General features: G+C 41.0%; 1 protein-coding gene across 2 annotated transcripts in view; it reads right to left on the reverse strand.

Moving 5' to 3' along the window:
* stk32a (serine/threonine kinase 32A) overlaps positions 1–20,322 on the reverse strand; it is a 152,682-nt gene that overhangs the window by 103,926 nt on the left and 28,434 nt on the right. For both annotated transcript variants that reach the window (XM_051933752.1, XM_028812730.2), the window contains exons 3-4: positions 9,881–9,936; positions 9,630–9,781 (exon numbers count right to left, since the gene is read on the reverse strand). In XM_051933752.1, coding sequence (XP_051789712.1) covers positions 9,630–9,781; positions 9,881–9,936 — 208 coding nt within the window. The remainder of the gene's footprint in view (positions 1–9,629; positions 9,782–9,880; positions 9,937–20,322) is intronic.

A 20,322-nucleotide genomic window follows, 5' to 3' on the forward strand; every position in this document is an offset into this window, starting at 1 on the left:
TAGAAAGACTATGATGTTTTCTTAAAGTTTCTTTGGAACCTCTGACCTCCTCCTCCTCCACAGCTGTTCCTCTAAGCCAGGGGTGTTGAACTCCAGTCCTGGAGGGCCGCAGTGGCTGCAGTTTTTCATTCTAACCATCTTCTTAATTAGTGACCAGTTTTTGCTGCTAATTACTTCTTTTAATTAGCTTGACTCAGGCCCCTTAGTTGTTTCTTTTTCCTTAATTAGCGGCCAAACAATAATGAGACAAGAAACAAGTGGCCACATAACCAGCTCACCTGTGCCCATCACACAGTATCTGAAAATAGAGAAAGGTGGAGGTCTCAGTAAGGCTGATCTCTCAGGTCACCAAAACATCTTGATGGTGTTCTTAGAAAAAAACATAAAATCATCAGTTTTGGAAATGTCTGCTGTGGCAGAATGAATAATTAAATAACGGGTTTAATTAACAGCAAGCTTTGGCTTCTCATTAAGAAACTGGTTGGAGTTTGAAGCCCCAGGTTAAGCTGGTCATCTGTTGGCTCGTCTAACATCTCATTTCTGTTTGGCTGTCATTTAATGAGGAAACAAATCAATTTTCGAGGACTGAATCCTTCTAATAGGGCTATTTGAATGGAGGGAAAAAAGTGAATTAGCAGTGAAAACCGGTCACTGATTAGGAAAAGGGTTAGAATGAAAACCTGTTGCCACTGCGGCCCCCCAGGGCTGGAGTTCGACACCCATGCTCTAAACAAAAAGTCACTTAGCGTCCAAAGGATTTTATTAGCAGAGCAATCGTTATGTTAAAGCTGTCCCTCGGAGCATCTCTAAGCAATCAAAGGCTTTCCTAAGAGAATCAGGCCTTTTTTTTGTACTAGTGTGATTCTAAAGCTGACCTGTAAAATGAAACAAGTCTTTCTGCCCTTTCAGTTACACTTCAGGTTGATGGCAATGGAAAGTGACAGCTTGGTGTGAAAGTCTGCGGGCAATGTCCATTACACAGCAGGTACACTGGAGATACATTGACTAACAGCATGGGTCTGATCTAATAGAAAAAGTACCTGGATATGTCCTATTCATACAGTAAATTCACTTCTTCTGCCAGGATTGTTTATAAGTCAGTGCATTTCTGCTCTATATTTAAAACAAAATCAATTAACTTGAGCAGTATTATGAAGCCAGAACTTTGTCTTTATAACTTCATTGGATGAAACAGACATCAGAGCATACATGAAAATATGGTATAAAATCAGTAACAAGGATACATTTATTTAGACTAAAATTAAATACTGTAATGTTAGACTTAATGATTGTTTGAAATATTCTGCTTCCAAACGGGAGTTCTTGCTCCTACTCTGTTCAGTGCTTGTATGGACTGGGTGTTGAGAAAGGTGGTGGGGTCCAGTGACTGTGGAGCATCTGTTGGTGTAGAAAGATTCACTGATCTTGACTTTGCCAACAATGCAGTGACCTTCTTAGAGTCAATGGCAGCTGTGATCTTGGCTCTTGAGAGACTGAGCGAGGAGTACGAGTGTCTGGGCTTGTGAGTGTCCTGGATAAAAACCAAGATCCAGGCCTTTAATGACCTCTTGGGCACAGTCATCGGCAGTGTGTCTGTCTGTGGAGAGAATGTCAACCTTGTCGAGAGGTTTACTTACCTCAGCAGTGACATTCATGTCTCTGGTGACTCTTCCTATGAAGTCAGTAGACGGATTGGGAGAGTACGGGGGGTCATGAGGTCGCTGGAATGCGGTGTATGGTGCTCCTGAAATCTGTGCAAAAGGACGAAGGTCCAAGTCTTTAGAGTCCTGGTGCTTCCTGTCTTGCTGTATGGTTGTGAGACATGGACGCTATCCAGTGACCTGAGACGAAGATCGGACTCCTTTGGTACTGTCTCTCTTTGAAGAATCCTTGGGTACCGCTGGAGTGGTTTCTCACAGAGTCCGAATGAGGCACATTACCTGCATTATAAGGGAGCATCACTTATGGCACTATGGCCGTGTGGAGCGATTCCCCGAGGGTGATCCTGCTTTCAGGATCCTCATTGTTGAGGACCCGAGTGGCTGGACCAAGCCAAGGGGATGTCCACATAACACCAGGCTGCGGCAGATAGAGGGTGATTTCTGGAGGGTGGGACTGGAAAGTGTGTCTGTCTGAGGGGTTGCCCACCAGGATCCCCAGCTGTTTCGTTGTGTGGTGGGTGCAGCAACGCACTGTACCAGTGCATGCTCCCCAACTTGACCTGACCTGCAAACAGGAATGTTTTTGAAAAACAACATCAACAACGATAATTGTCCCAACTTGATTAAACAACTGTATAAGCTTGGATTATAATTTGTGAGTTGGGTGTCTTATGGGTTGTGACAAAAGAGGAGCGCAACCTTCGCAACCCATGCGCATTTTATATGCACTTTCAGCTAATAAGCATTACGGCGATATTCTGTCATTTGTGGCTGTGCATGCCGCTGAACTTAAGCTAATTGTCAAACTGTTATATTATCTTAGTATTTTTCCCTATAAGTACCAATTTCTGTAAGTAGCAGTAAAAGTATAAAAAAAAACAGTTCTTATCAGTGTGCTTAAAAAATATCCCGGTAATGTAACAAGGTTTATCTTTGTGATCTCTCATTGACGAGTCACAGAGTTGATTTTATTTTTGCATTTCAGTCGGTAATCCGTCTTCAGTGTTCCCAATTTTTTTTTGTAAATTGTCAGAGTCCGTGTTGCTTTGTGAGACTATAGAGCAGTGCAGTGCTGTTTCCGCGAAAGATAGCCACATGCATGTGATGCACAAACTTCATGGAAATGTCAAGTGCAAGTAAGCTTGGACACCTCTTCTTGGATTTCAGCATTTGCTTCTGGGTAAGTTTAGATATGTGTGACGCTCTAAAAGTATGGTCACACTTTTGGGATAATATTTGGTCTTGTTTTTATTAATTTATTGGCTGTTGTATGTGCAGTTCTTTTGGGTTGTGGTAAATCAAGAGAATAAATCATTCCTGTGGCAACCAGTAGAGGGAGCAGTGAGACACAATTAGTGCAGTTCAGGCTCTTGATTGCCCACCGCTCTGATGCCTCTCATTCTCTGAGCATGGCTACACAGAAAGGCAGCACAGTTTCACTGTCTCTATTATTTTCCTTGTTGCTGCTTTCATTTAACTTTACTGCTAACACTGCCACACAGCCTGTGAGGTGTTACATGTGAACTACAAATTCGTCTTGTGATCAGTGGTGTTTTTGGCATGAAAATTCTTGTGGTGGCATACTAGAATTTTGTATCCAGACTTCTCTAGCTTAAGCATTAACTTACCTAACCAGGGTCTGATTTAGGAGAAAAGAACAGAACCACTGTGCGGGCTCCACCTGTGTGTTCTGAGGGAACCACAAAAAACTAGTATATAAAGATAAAGGTTAAGAGTTACTTAAATTTAAATACCCTAGGCCACGGGGGTCGAACTTCGGTCCTGGTGGGCTGCAGTGGCTGCAGGTTTTCATTCTAACCATTGTGACATTTGCCCGGACACCACCAGTCGGAGACCACATCTTTATCCAAAATACTTGTTTATTTTCTTCTCCACAACACAATTCACAGTCCCGCACAACAACACAGAGCCTCTAGCCCCAGTCACCCTTCTCCTGGGCCTTCTCTCTCTTTGTCCCTGGGCCACCTGTCCTCTCTCCCCAGGAGCTTCGTCCTGCTCCTGCTCCCGACTCCAGCTCATCGATAGGAGGGAGGTGGCCCCTTTCATCCTCACCTGGATGAGCTCCAGGTGCTCTACCTGACGTCACGTCCTGGTGTGGCGGAAGCGTCAGGAGAGCACCCGGAAGCACTCCGGGTGACCCTGGAAGGATCGTCCTCCATGGGTGTGGCGGAAGTAAATAAGTCCCAGGCTCCATGATGCTCTGGGCGCCCCCTGGCGGTGGATAAGGGCCTCCACGGACTTGAGCCTCCCTGCTCCCCTTCCATGGCCCTCTTCTGCTCCAGGGTGGTTGCCCCCTCGTGGCCCGGAGGACAAATATGCCACCTCTTGGTCCCTCCAGGCGTCCCGGGCGGGTCTGACCCCCAGCCATGTACGACACCATCTTCTTCATTAGTGACCAGTTTTTGCTGCTAATGAACTTCTTTTTGCCTTAATTTGAATTAACTTGACTCAGACCTCTTAGTTGTTTATTTTTCCTTAATTAGCAGCCAAACAATAATGAGACACAAAACAAGCTGCCACATAACCAACTCACCTGTACCTATCTCACAATATCTGAAAATAAAGAAAGGTGAAGGTCTTAAAAAAAGACATTAATTAGCAGTGAAAACTGGTCAATGATTAGGAAATGGGTTAGAATGAAAACCTCTGGAGTTTGACACCCTAACCCCAGGCACTACAAGTACTAAAGAACATCAAGTAGTGCGAGAGCATACAGTAGGTGAATGGATAGCAGCAAAAACCACAGAAACAGCATCTGACATTATGAGCAATTTATAGAGAGAGGGACAGGGTATGCAATGGCAAAATATAAAATTATGCGTGATAGCTATCAGAGTACAGTAGGTCATGTCAAAAATTAAAAATAAAGAGAACATATTTAGAGAATAGGAGAAATGGGGGAAGAAATATTAAAAAAAACATTCTGGGGCCTAGTTACTTTTAACTGTTAAGGTAAAACTAAGAAAAAAATGAAAAAAAAAATTACCAGGTTTAGTTTTTCACCATTTTGCAGACTCTGGTATCATTTGTTAGGCTACCAATACATTCTGCCTGTTGTTCAGTAGAGATATGGTATACTGAGCAGTCGCATGAGGTATGGTTTGTATTGCTTCATTGTCAAATGATCTTTCTAAATTCTGCTGAGGCATTATAAAATTAGATAATTTTATTTTCAAAAAGGAACTGTGTGAAGTGGCATTTAATAATTTTTTGTCAAAAAAATACAAACACATGACAAATAAGATGAAATGTTTTTCATTCGCAATCATATCCATGATAATTGATAAGGCATTTCAATAAAGGTTTTGTTGATCAATTAATTTCCATATCAGGCTTTGAATTATTGCATACAATAAGTGCAAAGAAAGCCAACAGCTCGTAGTAAATGACATCAAATGATGTGAACATCCTGTAATTTGGTTTCGATGTGTGCTGCTGGATGAGTTGCTGTACTTGACTTCTCGGTTTAGCCACAATTATATACAATACAATACAGTTTATTTTTGTATAGCCCAAAATCACACAGGAAGTGCCGCAATGGGCTTTAACAGGCCCTGCCTCTTGACAGACCCCCAGCCTTGACTCTCTAAGAAGACAAGGAAAAACTCCCAAAAAAACTTTGTAGGGAAAAAATCTATCTAACATGCCATTACTTCCATATTGGTTGAAAATCTGTGAAAGACCATCTGTAACTAATAAATCTGCCTTCCACCCTGGAGATCAGTGAACATCACTTTTAAAAGTTGCCCAAAGCTCTTGTCACACCACATATGTTTACAAGTGGCATCAGAGTTTACTGTTTAGACAAAATTATTATCTTCACATTCTTTGCTATCACTAGAACAAGAATCTATAACGCTGTCACTGGCCATTTCTGAATTACTGTCACAATTATAATACAACAAATCACTTTCTTTTGCATGTGCTTTCCATTCCATCAGCCCGTATTCAGCAGTCCTGCTGCTGCAAACAGCTGTCACCCACCTACAGTTCATGGGAGATACTTAAACTCATAGATGGCAAGGCTTGTGTGACTAGCAGTGAATTGAGTTATCCCTGGGATAACATTAAAGAGGACTGGATGAGCCAGTCTAGCAGTAGGAATATTTCTTTCAAAAGTAAAGAACAAGTATTTTTGCTTTATGCCCTTCCACACCATAACTATCATCAATGGGGAAGGAGTGAAAGCTTTACATTTATCAAAAATGTACATTTCTGGTTTTCGATGGATCTCGACATTTTAGGGTCCCCTGATACAGAAAACATCAATATCTCAATGATGGACGTGTGTGTGTGTGTATCTGTGTGTCACAGTTTCTTGAGGACGGTCTGGAGTGAAAACAGCTGGATGGAAAAATACCAACCTTGAAACTTGAGACAAATAGTGCAAGAGAAAGAGATAGTCTAGAGGAACCTTCAAATATCATAATTCTGCAATTAATTATAAATTCTTCTTGTCATTTGCTATCGTAATTATCGATTTATGACCTGAAATATCAGAATCACAGCAGTAAATAATTATTGAAAATGTTCTAGAATAGTTTTGGTAACTTGGTTCCTAGGGCACAAAGCCTACTGATGCTCACGCCCAAATTTTTTTCCAGACATCTTGATTCATTTCAGGGACCCTGTAGCCTGTGGGACCCTGAGCTGTAGCCCAGGTTGTACTGTGAACAAGTGCCGGCCATGTACGTAACTAATAATATCTCTCACTATTTTGATAGTGACTAATGAAACATGCAAGTTCACATACCTTTCACGTGACAAAAAAATCAAACAAATGGTTGCTGGTGTCTGGCCCGTCTTGATTGACATCAAATTATTGTGATGCCCTCTGAAATTGTCATCATCTGACAAAATACAGCAGTATGGGTTTAAATGATAAATAAATAGAGAGCCTTGTAATTACACACAGACTATAAAATATATTGACTTTGAGCTGACTAAATTGAAATGGCAACATCTTAAGTTAAGAATCAAACAGCTCTGAGGTGAAAAAGGACATACCACAATAACATGGAAAGAACGTGCAGACCTCACACACTACACAGCTTGAAGTAATCCCTGCACACCTTGGAGCAGCACTAACTACCATATGGCCAGGTCCTTGCTGGATTGCACAAAGCTGCCAAACAATTTAAGAAGTGTTTTTTTTTTCCTGTTCTTTCTGCAGCAGGACTTTGTGCATCTTTGAAAAATAAACATCATACTGCTGGCTCTTTTCTAACACGGTAGAAGAAGTACATATAGGCTTCCTTGTTACCTTGTCACAATTTAGCACAGTCCTCCTAGGGGTTGTGGCAAAGGAGCTATATCGGCATCGACCCGACACAGACTGACAACAAATAATAATAAAAAGGTTTTAATTTTTCTTCGTCTGTGGGCAACACCTTCCTTGTACCCACAGACACAACACAGTCCCAAAGCACATAAAAGCAAAAACACCACGACACACTCGTCTTCCTCCACTCCTCCCGATTCTGGCGCCCTGAGTAGTGGCTGCAGGCTCCCTTTAAAGCCCTCCCAGAAGTGCTCCAGGTGGTAATTGGCCTAATTAGGCCTCACTTCTGGGTGTGGCTGCATTCCAGCACACGGGCTCGTTGGCCCTGATGTAACCCAGGAGGGGTGCCACCACGCGTTCCAGGGGATGTAGTGTGCATCCCATCGCTGCTGCTCCCCTGGTCCCAGTGTCAGAGGGGCACCCTGGCCGGGCATGGTTCCCAGCCGTCCGCCACAGGGTGGATACAAATGAAGAAGCAGCCTAATGTCTTGTGAATAATGTAATCCAGATAGTGACCTCTTTACTTTTTTTTAAATGTGCAACGTAAAAAAACCAGCAACAGCCAGTCGTCATTTTAATACAGGCAATGACATTTAAGCTCCTTCACTAAGCTGCAAAGTTCAGCTTCACATGCATGGCACAAACACACATCAAGAGTATAGAAAACTCAGCAGGGCGAGTTAATCCAGCCCCTCCGCTGGGAACAGGCTTACAATAACCGGCACAAGGACAGTTTCACATACTACAAGAAGCAGTATTTTCTAGACAACTAATTCCATTGAGTAAAATATAATGTGCATGGCCTGGACCTGAGAGGGACATGTCTCTCAGGGCAGTAGAAGACAGCCATAAAAGCAGCTGCTGAGTATGTAGAAAGATGATAGAAAATATAAAAAAGTTGCTGAAGAAGACATAGCTGAAGGTTGTTGAACATTTTAACAACAGGTTAAATTACTGAGGGAAGCATATTACTTATTTTGTCCCACTGGTCCTTAATGCAGAAACGCCACTTCTCATGTCTTAAAAAGCTATCTGTGGCATTAGACTTCATTACCCTTTTGAATTTATTAATGACAATGCTCTAGATTGCAATCTCAAAATGCCTAGTTTTATAATATATGGTATATACAGTAAAAAAATCTGCTGTAGGAAGCATTGTCTGTAGCTACAGGTTCCCCAAACATTCAAAAGATGTGCCTGTCAATGTCAGGGATTTCTCATTGGGCTCAGCATTTTAATCCAGTCTGAAGAGCCTGTGTTCAGCATAGAGTGCAGTTATCTATGCTGTTGGTGTTACTGCTTGTAGTGCAAAATGTCTGGTAGTTACAGTGACAATTAAATACCACGAGCAACTGCCTTTTAGTAAACCAAATCATGTTCTGATTTTCTTCATGATATTGTGATGCGGTCCAATACTTGTATATAGAACAGGATATCACAGAGTCTGGGAGACAGTGCCATTAATGATAACAGACTTGTTGTCATACCATAATAAAAAGCAATACCTTATATAGCACAATTCCCAGGGATGGGGTGAGTTGGCAGTCAATTGGCATATGGTAGACTGATTAAGGACCATGGGTCTTAGAAGTTTAGAAGTATGTCAAGTGGAGTTTTGGTTTTTCTCTCCCCTCCTTCATTGCCAGCTGGTCATATTTTAGCTCTCATTGCACTACAAGGAGTTTTTACTGATAGCTCATAAAACTATTAATCAGTCGCTCATTAGATAGATACAGTAATTATAGTTAAAACTGCACAAACATACCCGTTTTGGTTTGTATCATATGATATTGTATTTACTGTTCACTGTTACATTTATTTTTTTTCTGACCTGTTATGCTACTGTCACTAGTAGTACTACTGTCACACAGTAGTCTGTAGACACAGAAGTAAGAATTCCATGCTACTGTCACTAGTAGTACTACTGTCACACAGTAGTCTGTAGACACAGAAGTAAGAATTCCATTGTAATGGTTACTTAAATGTGATATCCTATGCTATTTTCATTTTTGCTTCCTGTGTTCAACCATTAGGAACGATAATGTAGAAAAAAATGTAATTCTTTTACAGTTTTAACATTTTTTTGCACATACATATTCTTGCATATGTGTCCTCTTTCATTTTATTATTCATGGCTGTGTGGAGTGTTTTTGTCCTCTCAATGTTTGTGTGAGTTTTACTCAGATAACTGTTTTTTTTCCTCAAAGGGCGGAGTGGTGGCTCTGAGGCTAAGGATCTTTTCTGGTATCCAGAAGGTTGCCAGTTTGAATCCCCGTCACTGCCAAAAAAAGAGACCCTACTCTGCTGGGCCCCTAACCTGTAATTGCTCCAGGGGCACTGTACAATGGCTGACCCAGCGCTCTGACCCCAAGGGGTATGCGAAAACTAACAAATTCCTAATACAAGATAATTCCATTGGGTTAATTACTGACTCCAGGTTGGCCTGTGAGTGTGCCCTGCGATAGACTACTGTCCAGTTTAGAGTGGATTCCTTGCCTTGCCTTGCCTTGGATAAGCTCTAAATTCCCAAACTGGACAAAACTTGTATCAATACTGGGCGGATAGATTGATATTATATGTGTTGTGTATCTCTGCATTTCTGTGTGTTCTGAGGTTGCCTTTGGAGACGGGTGCTAGATAACATTAATTTGAAACTCGACTCTTACCATAAGTTGACCAGATAAGGGTGTTCCAGGCTTTGCATGATTTGCAGCTCCTTCAGGACATTCCTCACTTCATTGCGTTCTATGCACTTCTGCTTGTTCATGTATTTCATGGCATACATTTTCTTTGTGTCTTTTTTCTGCACTATGCAAACCTGTCAGAAATGTGGAGGACATCAGTGAGATGACTGTAAAGCAGGATTTCCATTACATTATGTCTCTAAAATTATTGCTGTATAAGCAAGAGTTATTACCTTGCCGAAACTTCCTTTCCCAATTGCTCGCAAAATTTGAAAATGATCAAAATTAACTGTAGAAGAAGGGAAAAAAAGAAACTGTTATAGACTCAAATAGTAATACAGAAGTTTTACACAATGCCTTCTCTTGCAGATGCTAAGTGCAGGATGAGTGTTATTAGAGAATTGTTCTAAATCAATTGTGAATATCAATTAAGGCTACATTTATTAAAAGCTTAGAAGATTAGTTCATCAATCCTCAGCCAATGGAAAAAATGGTTGCCTTCACAAAATAAAAATAGAATAACCTAACTGATAATGCTAATATCTCTATATTCTGAGTGTTAATGTGATTATCACTTTATAACAAGTATAACATTAACTCTGGTAGTGGGCCACTGCATCTAAAATATTAACAAGGAGACCAAAGTATACAACAGTGGCACATTTATTGTGGAAATACAAACAATGAAGTGTTGAGTTCAGGGAGACATTCAAAAGTATAATGCAAGTTAAAAGAAAATAACAAAATCCACTCCCTCTCTGAGCCAATCTGAGCTGGTCTGGATCACTGTCATTGTTCAGGTTCTTACTATCTTTAGCCATGGTTTTCTACCTTTCACCAATTGAACACTTGCCCTACTCACATCCAAACTAAACTTATAGGCCGTCTGGCTTAAATCGGCTTTAAAATCCCTTTCACAGCAAACTTTCAAACAGTCCCAGAACTAGTAATTAAGATGTTGATGCATGGTTTAGTGTCCTAGTTTCAACCCCTTTTTAACTCTCAAATCTCTCTTTTTCTTGTTAGCATAGGAAGTGTTCTGCCAAGATGTAAAACAGGAGCAGCAGATGAAAGAGTAAACCATAAGTGGACCAGGGTAAAAACAAAAAATCAATTACTGTAAACCAAAAAAAAAAATGCCAAAACACAATTTGTAAAACAAAATAAAAGCCGAAAGAATTTGCAAAAATTCTAATTCTAAAGAAAGGCCTGAGGCCCACTTACTGCAGAAAGATCAGAGGGCTAAAAATCACAAAAAGGAAGAAGGTGTCTACTAAACCCCTGGCCTAAAATAACAAACCCTTGAATGATTTATTAACTCAAGAAATTTGTATCAAATGAACACAACAGAAGAATTTACTATAATAACACCAAGACTAATACAATATCTTTTTACAAAAAGTAGTAATCAGTTCAAAATTCAAAATATTAAATACATTATACAAGGCAAAAGTTCCAAAAACCAAGAAAAACCAAAATAAAAAAATCACGAACCTGAAAACAAATGTCACAAAGGGAGCTAAAGCACATTGGTCCAGGAAGTAAGCTAATGCCCGAGGCTTGCTTGGCCCATATTAGGCCGCGGTGATTGCTCAGTGAGCTGAACGAATACAGCGTCAGGAGGTCCCCACTTGGGCGCAATATACAAACTAAGATTAACAGAAGGAACAATTACAAAATGATTAAAAAATACTTAATTTCTTTCATTTGAAATGTTGTTTTTCATTAAACATTAACATTGACAAACATCACAAAATAATCAATTAAACATAATAAAATAAACACACTGAAATAAAGTAAACTGAAAATAGGTGCAGTTTTTTTAACAATCTGCTGTACGCACGGTTTTTACAATTGCATCAACAAAGTTGGACACTGACGATGGTGTGCCGCTATGTGGCATAGTGATAATGGCTAACGGCCGCACATGCTAGCAAGTGGGTGTCACTGTCAGAAACAAAATGCTTGAAATGATGGTGTCCGTGAAAGAAAACCCAAACAAAAAATGGTGGTATAAAAACATTAAAAATATAACTAGAAGAATTAGCTACAATGTGAAAACCAAAATAAATGTGAAACTCCAGAGTCATAACAGGAGGTAGCTAAAAGGCGCAACCAAGGAAACTTTGTGTTTTTCTGACTGCATTTCAGATTTACGTATTAGGCTTTGAAGATTAGCTTTTTAAATATGTTTATGACTTTATGACTTACTGCCTGTCTTTGAATATACCCTGTCCATTCCTTTTAACTTCTTTATGTCCTAGTATTTTTTTCCTATGTAGATATTCTGAACTCTTGCGGCAAACTGAGTCACAATAGTTGCAGTGTCATCATTGCTTTGCTATTTGACATCGGTTTTTTTTTTTAAACAGTGATAATGTTTATAGCAACATTTGTTTCCAGGTGATACTTATTGATGCAATTGCACAAATAAAAAACAAAAGCTATTTTAAAAAAATGGTGGTTGTGATTCTTGTTTTCTGTTGTTTTTAATTATGAATTCTGGTTTGTGTTTTTGTTTTGAAGAAATAATTTTCTTCAGGTGAAACAGACTTCTTCTTGTATTTCAACGATTCTTTTGCCTATTCCAATAAAAAATAGTAGTTCCTCTCAAAAAAAAAAAAAAAAATCAGTCTAGTTTGATCACTCCATCTATCCAAACCGATCATAATAACATTGATGTCCTTACATGAAATGAACATATAGAGAAACCTTTTGGTTTCCCATCCTCTTGCTGACCCTTGAAAGGAAATATAGTAACTGGTAGTTGCTGGTTCGCTGGCCCTCATTCATGCTCTGCTGACCAGTGCAGTAGTTTGTTGCAATACATTCATTCACTTTCTGATCCCTTTAACATCATATCAATTACCGTCTACTGCTCTGCAATTCAATCATTATGTAATGTGAAATTAGCAGGCATAACTGTATTCAATTGCACCCATACTCTTTATTGCCTTATCCATGGCAGATTACATTAAAAATTAGCAAGTCTGATTTTCTGATGTGAGTATTGAATTTAATGTTGTTATGAAGCTGACAGTTTGTATATGCTCAATAACAAAAATGATTACGACATATAAGAATAGATGTCATTTGAGCATTAAGTACATGAATAATTCTGACTTGAAGGTAAGGTAGTTATTTCAGATAAGAAAGACAGACTTTCTAAGGTAAGGAAGACAGAAGTTTCGAGGTAAGTGAGTATTACTGATCTCGTCACTGTATTGCCTGTTTGTTAACATATGCAAGTAAGAATTTCACCACACTCTGTTCATGTAACAATATTGACCCTATGACAATACATAACATACTGCTCAAAAAAATTAGAGGAACACTTTTTAATCAGAGTATAGCATCAAGTCAGTGAAACTTCTGGGCTATTTATGTGGTCAGTTAAGTAGCAGAGGGGGTTGTTAATCAGTTTCAGCTGCTTTGGTGTTAATTAAATTAACAACATGTGCACTAGAGGGGCAACAATGAGACAACCTCCAAAACAGGAATGGTTTAACAGGTGGAGGCCACTGACATTTTTCCCTCCTTATATTTTCTGACTGTTTTTTCACTAGTTTTGCATTTCACTACAGTCAGTGTCACTACTGGTTACATGAGGCGATACAAGGACCCTACAGAGGTTGCACAGGTAGTCCAGCTTCTCCAGGATGGTACATCAATATGTGCCATTGCCAGAAGGTTTACTGTGTCTTTCAGCACAGTCTCAATGGCATGGAGGAGATTCCAGGAGATAGACAGTTACTCTAGGAGAGCTGGACAGGGCCATAGAAGGTCCTTAACCCATCAGCAGGACTGGTATCTGCTCCTTTGGGCGAGGAGGAACAGGATGAGCACTGCCAGAGCCCTACAAAATGACCTCCAGCAGGCCACTGGTGTGAATGTCTCTGACCAAACAATCAGAAACAGACTTCATGAGTTTGGCCTGAGGGCCCGACGTCCTGTAGTGGGCCCTGTGCTCACTGCCTGGCAGCGTGAAGCTCGATTGGCATTTGCCATAGAATACCAGAATTGGCAGGTCCACCACTGGCGCCCTGCACTTTTCACAGATGAGAGCAGGTTCACCCTGAACACGTGACAGACGTGAAAGTGTCTGGAGAAGCCGTGGAGAACATTATGCTTCCTGTAACATCATATGACCGGTTTGGTGATAAGTCAGTGATGGTCTGGGGAGGCATATCCATGGTGGGATGCACAGACCTCTATAGGCTAGACAACGGCAACTTGACTGCCATTAGGTATCGGGATGAAATCCTTAGACCCATTGTCAGACCCTATGCTGGTGAAGTGAGTCCTGGGCTCCTCATGGTGCATAACAATGCCCGGCCTTATGTGGCAAGAATATGCAGGCAGTTCCTGGAGGATGAAGGAACTGATACCATTGACCTACCCCCATGCTCACCTGTCCTAAATCCAATAGAACACCTCTGGGACATTATGTTTTGGTCCATCCGACACCGCCAGGTTGCACCTCAGACTGTCCAGGAGCTCAGTGATGCCCTGGTCCAGATCTGGGAGGAGATCCCCCAGGACACCATCCATCGTCTCATTAGGAGCATGCCCTAACATTGTCAGGCATGCATACAAACACAAGGGGGACATACTGTATAAACTACTGAGTACGATTCTGAGTTGCTGCAATGAAATTTTGGCAAAATGGACTAGCCTGCCAGTCCATATCAGTGTAGATATCCAGCATGATTTTTTTCCCCATTGAGATCTGATGTGTTTTCAAAGTGTTCCTTTAATTTTTTTGAGCAGTTTTTAAAACTGCATTCTCAGCCCACTTCAGCACATTACCCAGTACACTCACTCTCTCATATTAGCAAGTTGAAACATTTTGAAAGCTCTGCACTTGGGTGCTTGGGCCTGCACATTGAAGTATTCATTTATCATATTTTTTAATAACATGGAATATGAGTGTAGTAAAAAGTAAAAAATATGGCTATATATCTGCATGCTTCCAGAATTTTGTGACTGCATGGTCCTGTGTGTGCATGTGCGTGTCACCTATGCATGCACCAGACAAGAAACCATGGGCTTATTTGAGGAACAGTCATGTGAAGTGATTCATTGCTATTCATCCTTGTACAATCTAATATTAAAAGCACACAGAGATAGCCAAATGTGCACAAATTCATGGCAAAAAAATTCCCAGACACTGGGCAATGATGAAAACTTGTGAAGATAGAAATGGAAATATCTCAAAGATTTATATGTAGCGGCAAAGAAGAAACTTCAGGGGAAAAGCCATGGGATTCTGCAACCACAGTTTTGGAGCTGCAGTTTTGGAACACTGGAAGTACTTCCGAGGGTAAACTAAAATGAGCCGCCTGCCACACTTGAATTGAGCCAGAGTTGGGAGGAAGGAGGATGAAGATTCTGGAGAGTAGTGGGGGAGGCATTGACCACTTGTGATAAAGACAAAGACAAAGAAGACAAAGGCTTGCAGAGTGCTGTATTCCTTGGTGCTTTGTAACTTGTGGCTGTGCTCTGGGAAACTCTTTGGGAATAGTTTCACACAATAATAACTGTTGTTCATTTTATACTTTTGTCCAGAGCCTGTCTGTGTTGGGTGTTTGGGGAGCTGGAATGGCCCCTGGTGGCCACACCAGAAAGATTGCTGGATTGTGCTTCCTGCAACTGTAGACTTTGTTCACATTAACATCTTTGCTGCAAAAGTCTTGAGGTGGCTTGCATGTGTGAAAAGGATTAGTGTGACTGTTTAGATTTAGAGGCTGCTAAAAGCAAAATTCTGGTTGGAATTTTTTTTCTTACTTTAAAAGTGAAATCAATTCTGACCATTCTCTAACAAATTAAATTTAAAGATATGTAATGATCCCTGAGATAAATCTAAATGCTGTTCTGATTCAGTAAATTTCATGAATTATTTAAGTGTTTACTGTAGATGAAGAGCATGTCACACTTAACCACTACAACTGCCTTAAGGATGTCAGATTACATACCTAGGAATCATGGGGGAAGACAGATTACTTGCCCTCATGACCCACGACTTGTCAGTGCAGATTCAAATTTCCAAAGTATTGCCAGCTTACCATATTTTGACAGTCAATTGATTTGCTACCTACAGCATAGGTGGCAGGACGAGTGTTTGCCAGGTATGGTGAGTTAAACTACAATCTTGGTCCATCTTTTTCTTTTTCTATTTGGATGTGGTACAACAGAAATCACATATCAGACAGGCAAGCACGGCTAAAAACACCCAATGTCCTTCTCTCCATGCGGAAACGTTGTATGGATTGTACTTCTAGCTGAGTGCTCATTGGTTGTCAGCTCTTGCAAACACAGGAAATTACTCCAAAAGTTAAGACCAAATCCAACCTGGTTGATTTTCTCAAATTGGTTTCTTGTACAGCAGTTTGACTAAGTTGTTGGGGATATTACAGCATATGAGTGATAATTACAAATGTGCACTCCGACAGTACATGACTCACTCAGATTATATAAATGAAGACTATAATTGATCATTGGAAAAAGAGTGCAGTGTGACGCTGGCTTAAGCAGATCTCAGTATTATGTCAGAGTATGATAGATAGATTGTGGCTCAGGCCCCAGATTAAATGCAGTCAATCAACTAATCAACAAAAAGTCATGTAGTCTTCTAGAAAAGTGCACATAATGCATGAACATTAGCACTTTTAGTGTGCTTTTAACAGAGAACAGATGACCCTTTTTAACAGTATATATTTGCTGTCCTTTAAAACTTTAGAAGGCCCCTTCTGAACCCTTCATACTGGCCGTTATGTTCTCTGAAGACTTGACAAATCCACCTCAGTTTCAAACCCATGTTGAAGCCTTAACCACTGGAGATTTTAATCTTTTAATTTGTTTAGTGATGCCATTATTGTGTGCCAACGTGCTTACATGTCATTTAGCATCTAATATTATACCATGACATGGGATTAAAATCACCCCCTGAGTCAGAGGCAGGGGTCCTCATGCTCTCCAAAAAAAAATTCCTGAACTGATGGTTCACCTCGACATACAGTATTTTAGGGTTTAGCGTGAACATTCCTAAATTAAAATGAATTAAATCAATATTTAATCAATCTGTCATACAAGACTTTTTCAGTAAAACAATCTGCACTGCTGAAATCACAAAAATAGAGAATTGAAATTAAGTTGATCTTTCTGTACAACAGGCTGGTTGGATCCATACACAGGAAATTCCAATCATGTGAGCGCTGCATTGGACTTCCTGTGTGCGTGTGTCAGGCATCTGCTTGCCTTCTCCTGATGTCACATGAAGTAATATTCTGCCCCCCCCAATCCCAAAGTTCCCCCCCCCCCCCCCCCCACAAGAACACAGCCCTCTTGGACAGACACTTGGTGCTATGCGCGTGATGGATCTGAACTGACAGGCAATGACATGCTCTATTACACATCAATCACTGCCACTTGCACTGCTACTATTTATATGCAGGATGGTGAGCCCATGTTTCAAAGCTAAATAAAAGACAAAGAGCCATTTGCACTGGTGGCATTTTCTGGAAATCATTCAATTTTGAGAACTAATAAAAAAAGACATATCGAAAATCATGGCTTAGAAAAATGAGGGAAATGTTTTAGTTGTCAGTCATTTTGGACAATTATTAGTTTAAGAGGGGAGACAGGCACTGGGTGGCAGTGAAGAGTTACCAGACAGCTGGGAAACTACAGCAGATGTAGTAAGGGTGACAGCAAGAAGGGTGCTTGGCGTGACATCTGGAAAGAGGAAGGAGGAAAAGGAAACCTGGTGGTGGAATGGGGAATTACAGGAGAGTATACAGGAGAGTATACAGAGGAAGAGGATGGCAAAGAAGAAGTGGGATAGTCAGAGAGATGCAGAAAGTAGACAAGAGTACAAGGAGATAAGGCGCAACGTGAAGAGAGAGGTGGCAAAGGTAAAGAAAAAGCGTATGATGAGTTGTATGAGAGGTTGGACACTAAGGAGGGAGAATAAGACCTGTACCGATTGGCTAGACAGAGGGACCGAGCTGGGAAAGATGTGCAGCAGGTTAGGGTGATAAAGGATTAAGATGGAAACGTACTCACAAGCGAGGAGAGTGTGTTGAGCAGATGGAAAGAGTACTTTGAGAGGCTGATGAATGAAGAGAACGAGAGTGAGAAGACATTAGATGATGTGGAGATAGTGAATTAGGAAGTGCAACGGATTAGCAAAGAGGGAGTAAGGACAGCTATGAAGAAGATGGAAAATGAAAAGGCCATTGGTCCAGATGACATACCTGTGGAAGCATGGAGGGGTTTAGGAGAGAGGGCAGTGGAGTTTTTAACCAGATTGTTTAATGGAATCTTGGAAAGTGAGAAGATGCCTGAGGAGTGGAGAAGAAGTGTACTGGTGCCGATATTTAAGAATAAGGGGGATGTGCAGGACTGCAGTAACTACAGGGGAATAAAATTGATGAGCCACAGCGTGAAGTTATGGGAAAGAGTAGTGGAAGCTAGGTTAAGAAGTAGGGCTGCACGATTAATCTTTTTTTTCTCATGATAACGATATTTATGACCCACGATCAGTTAATAAATATCGTCGCGATTTTACAGTATAAAGACCAAACTGTTTTTTATGGGCTGAGTTTACGGATTGAACTGCGTCACTATGAAGTTACTGCGTCTAGATTGCAAGCGCTTTCTGAAGCAGTAGAAGTCAATAGCAGCAATAACAGTCAGTCAGAATAAACATATGATGGCGGAGCAACGTGAGGAAGGTGCAGAAGTGCGATCGTTAGTTCCTAAAAAGGGGTCATACTCAGTTGTCTGGAACTATTTCGATTTCGAGGAATGTGATGTTGATCAGGTACGAGTCTTGTGCAAACTTTGCTCCTGTTCCGTCCAAACGTCCCAAGGTAACACAGCAAACCTCATCAACCACCTTAAAAGCCACCACAAAGTACACTATCAAGAATTTCAATGACTGAAGGCACAAACAGCAACAACAAAAAATTACCAGCCATCCACAACACAGACAACAATATCAGGGACATTGTTCAACGCAATACCATATCTGCCTAGCTCGCAAAGACACCGGGAAATAACAGAGGCGATCACGTACCATATAGCCAAGGATATGTGTCCAATAACCACCGTGAGCAGTGAGGGGTTTAAAAAAATGATCGCAACACTTGATAAAAGATATAACATTCCCTCACGCAACCATTTTTCCAATGTTGCTCTGCCGCCGCTGTATGCGAACTGCCGAAAAGAAATAGAAAGAGAAATTCTCAGGCTCAGCCTTGAATATTTTGCTGCCACGACCGACTTATGGTCAAGCAGAACTGCGAAACCGTATTTGAGCTTGACAGTTCATTTTATTGACAGCGAGTTTGAGATGAAAAGCAAGCTTTTGCAAACTTCGTTTTTCCCACAAGACCATACAGCGGAGTTTATTGCAGTGGGCCTCAAAGAAGCGATGTCCGCTTGGGGCTTGGTGGAAGAAAGACTTGTGCGCATCACAACGGACAACGCAGTTAATATGATTAGGGCAGCATCTGTGAATAACTGGCCGAGGCTACACTGCTTTGGTCACAGACTTCATTTACCAAAGGAATAATCGTCATTATTAATCGTGATAAAAATTTTGAGAAAAATAATCGTGATAATCATTTTTTCTGTTATCGTGCAGCCCTATTAAGAAGTGAGGTGATGATTAGTGAGCAGCAGTATGGTTTCATGCCAAGAAAGAGCACCACAGATGGAATGTTTGCTCTGAGGATATTGATGGAGAAGTTTAGAGAAGGCCAGAAGGAGCTGCATTGTGTCTTTGTGGACCTGGAGAAAGCATATGACAGGGTTCCTTGAGAGGAGCTGTGGTATTGAATGAGGAAGTCAGGAGTGGCAGAGAAGTATGTAAGAGTTGTACAGGATATGTACGAGGGAAGTGTGACAATGGTGAGGTCTGTGGTAGGAGTGACAGATGCATTCAAGTTGAAGGTGGGATTACATCAGGGATCGGCTCTGAGCCCTTTCTTATTTGCAATGGTGATTGACAGGTTGACAGACGAGTTTAGACAGGAGTCCCCGTGGACTATGATGTTTGCTGATGACATTGTGATCTGTAGCAATAGTAGGGAGCAGGTTGAGGAGACCCTGGAGAGGTGGAGATATGCTCTAGAGAGGAAAGAAATCAAGGTCTGTGGGAACAAGACAGAATACATGTGTGTAAATGAGAGGGAGGTCAGTGGAATGGTGAGGATGCAGGGAGTAGAGCTGGCGAAGGTGGATGAGTTTAAATACTTGGGATCAACAGTAAAGAGTAATGGGGATTGTGGAAGAGACGTGAAAAAGAGTGTGCAGACAGGGTGGAATGGTAGGAGAAGAGTGTCAGGAGTAATTTGTGACAGACGGGTATCAGCGACAGTAAAAGGGAAGGTCTACACGACGGTAGTGAGACCAGCTATGTTATATGGGTTGGAGATGGTGGCACTGACCAGAAAGCAGGAGACAGAGCTGGAGGTAGCAGAGTTAAAGATGCTAAGATATGCACTGGTATGTGACGAGGATGGATAGGATTAGAAATGAGTACATTAGAGGGTCAGCTCAAGTTGAACGGTTGGGAGACAAAGTCAGAGAGGCGAGATTGCGTTGGTTTGGACATGTGCAGAGGAGAGATGCTGGGTATATTGGGAGAAGGATGCTGAGGATAGAGCTG

Source organism: Erpetoichthys calabaricus, chromosome 11 (genome assembly GCF_900747795.2).
Source record: "Erpetoichthys calabaricus chromosome 11, fErpCal1.3, whole genome shotgun sequence".
In the NCBI taxonomy this organism is placed as follows: domain Eukaryota; kingdom Metazoa; phylum Chordata; class Cladistia; order Polypteriformes; family Polypteridae; genus Erpetoichthys; species Erpetoichthys calabaricus.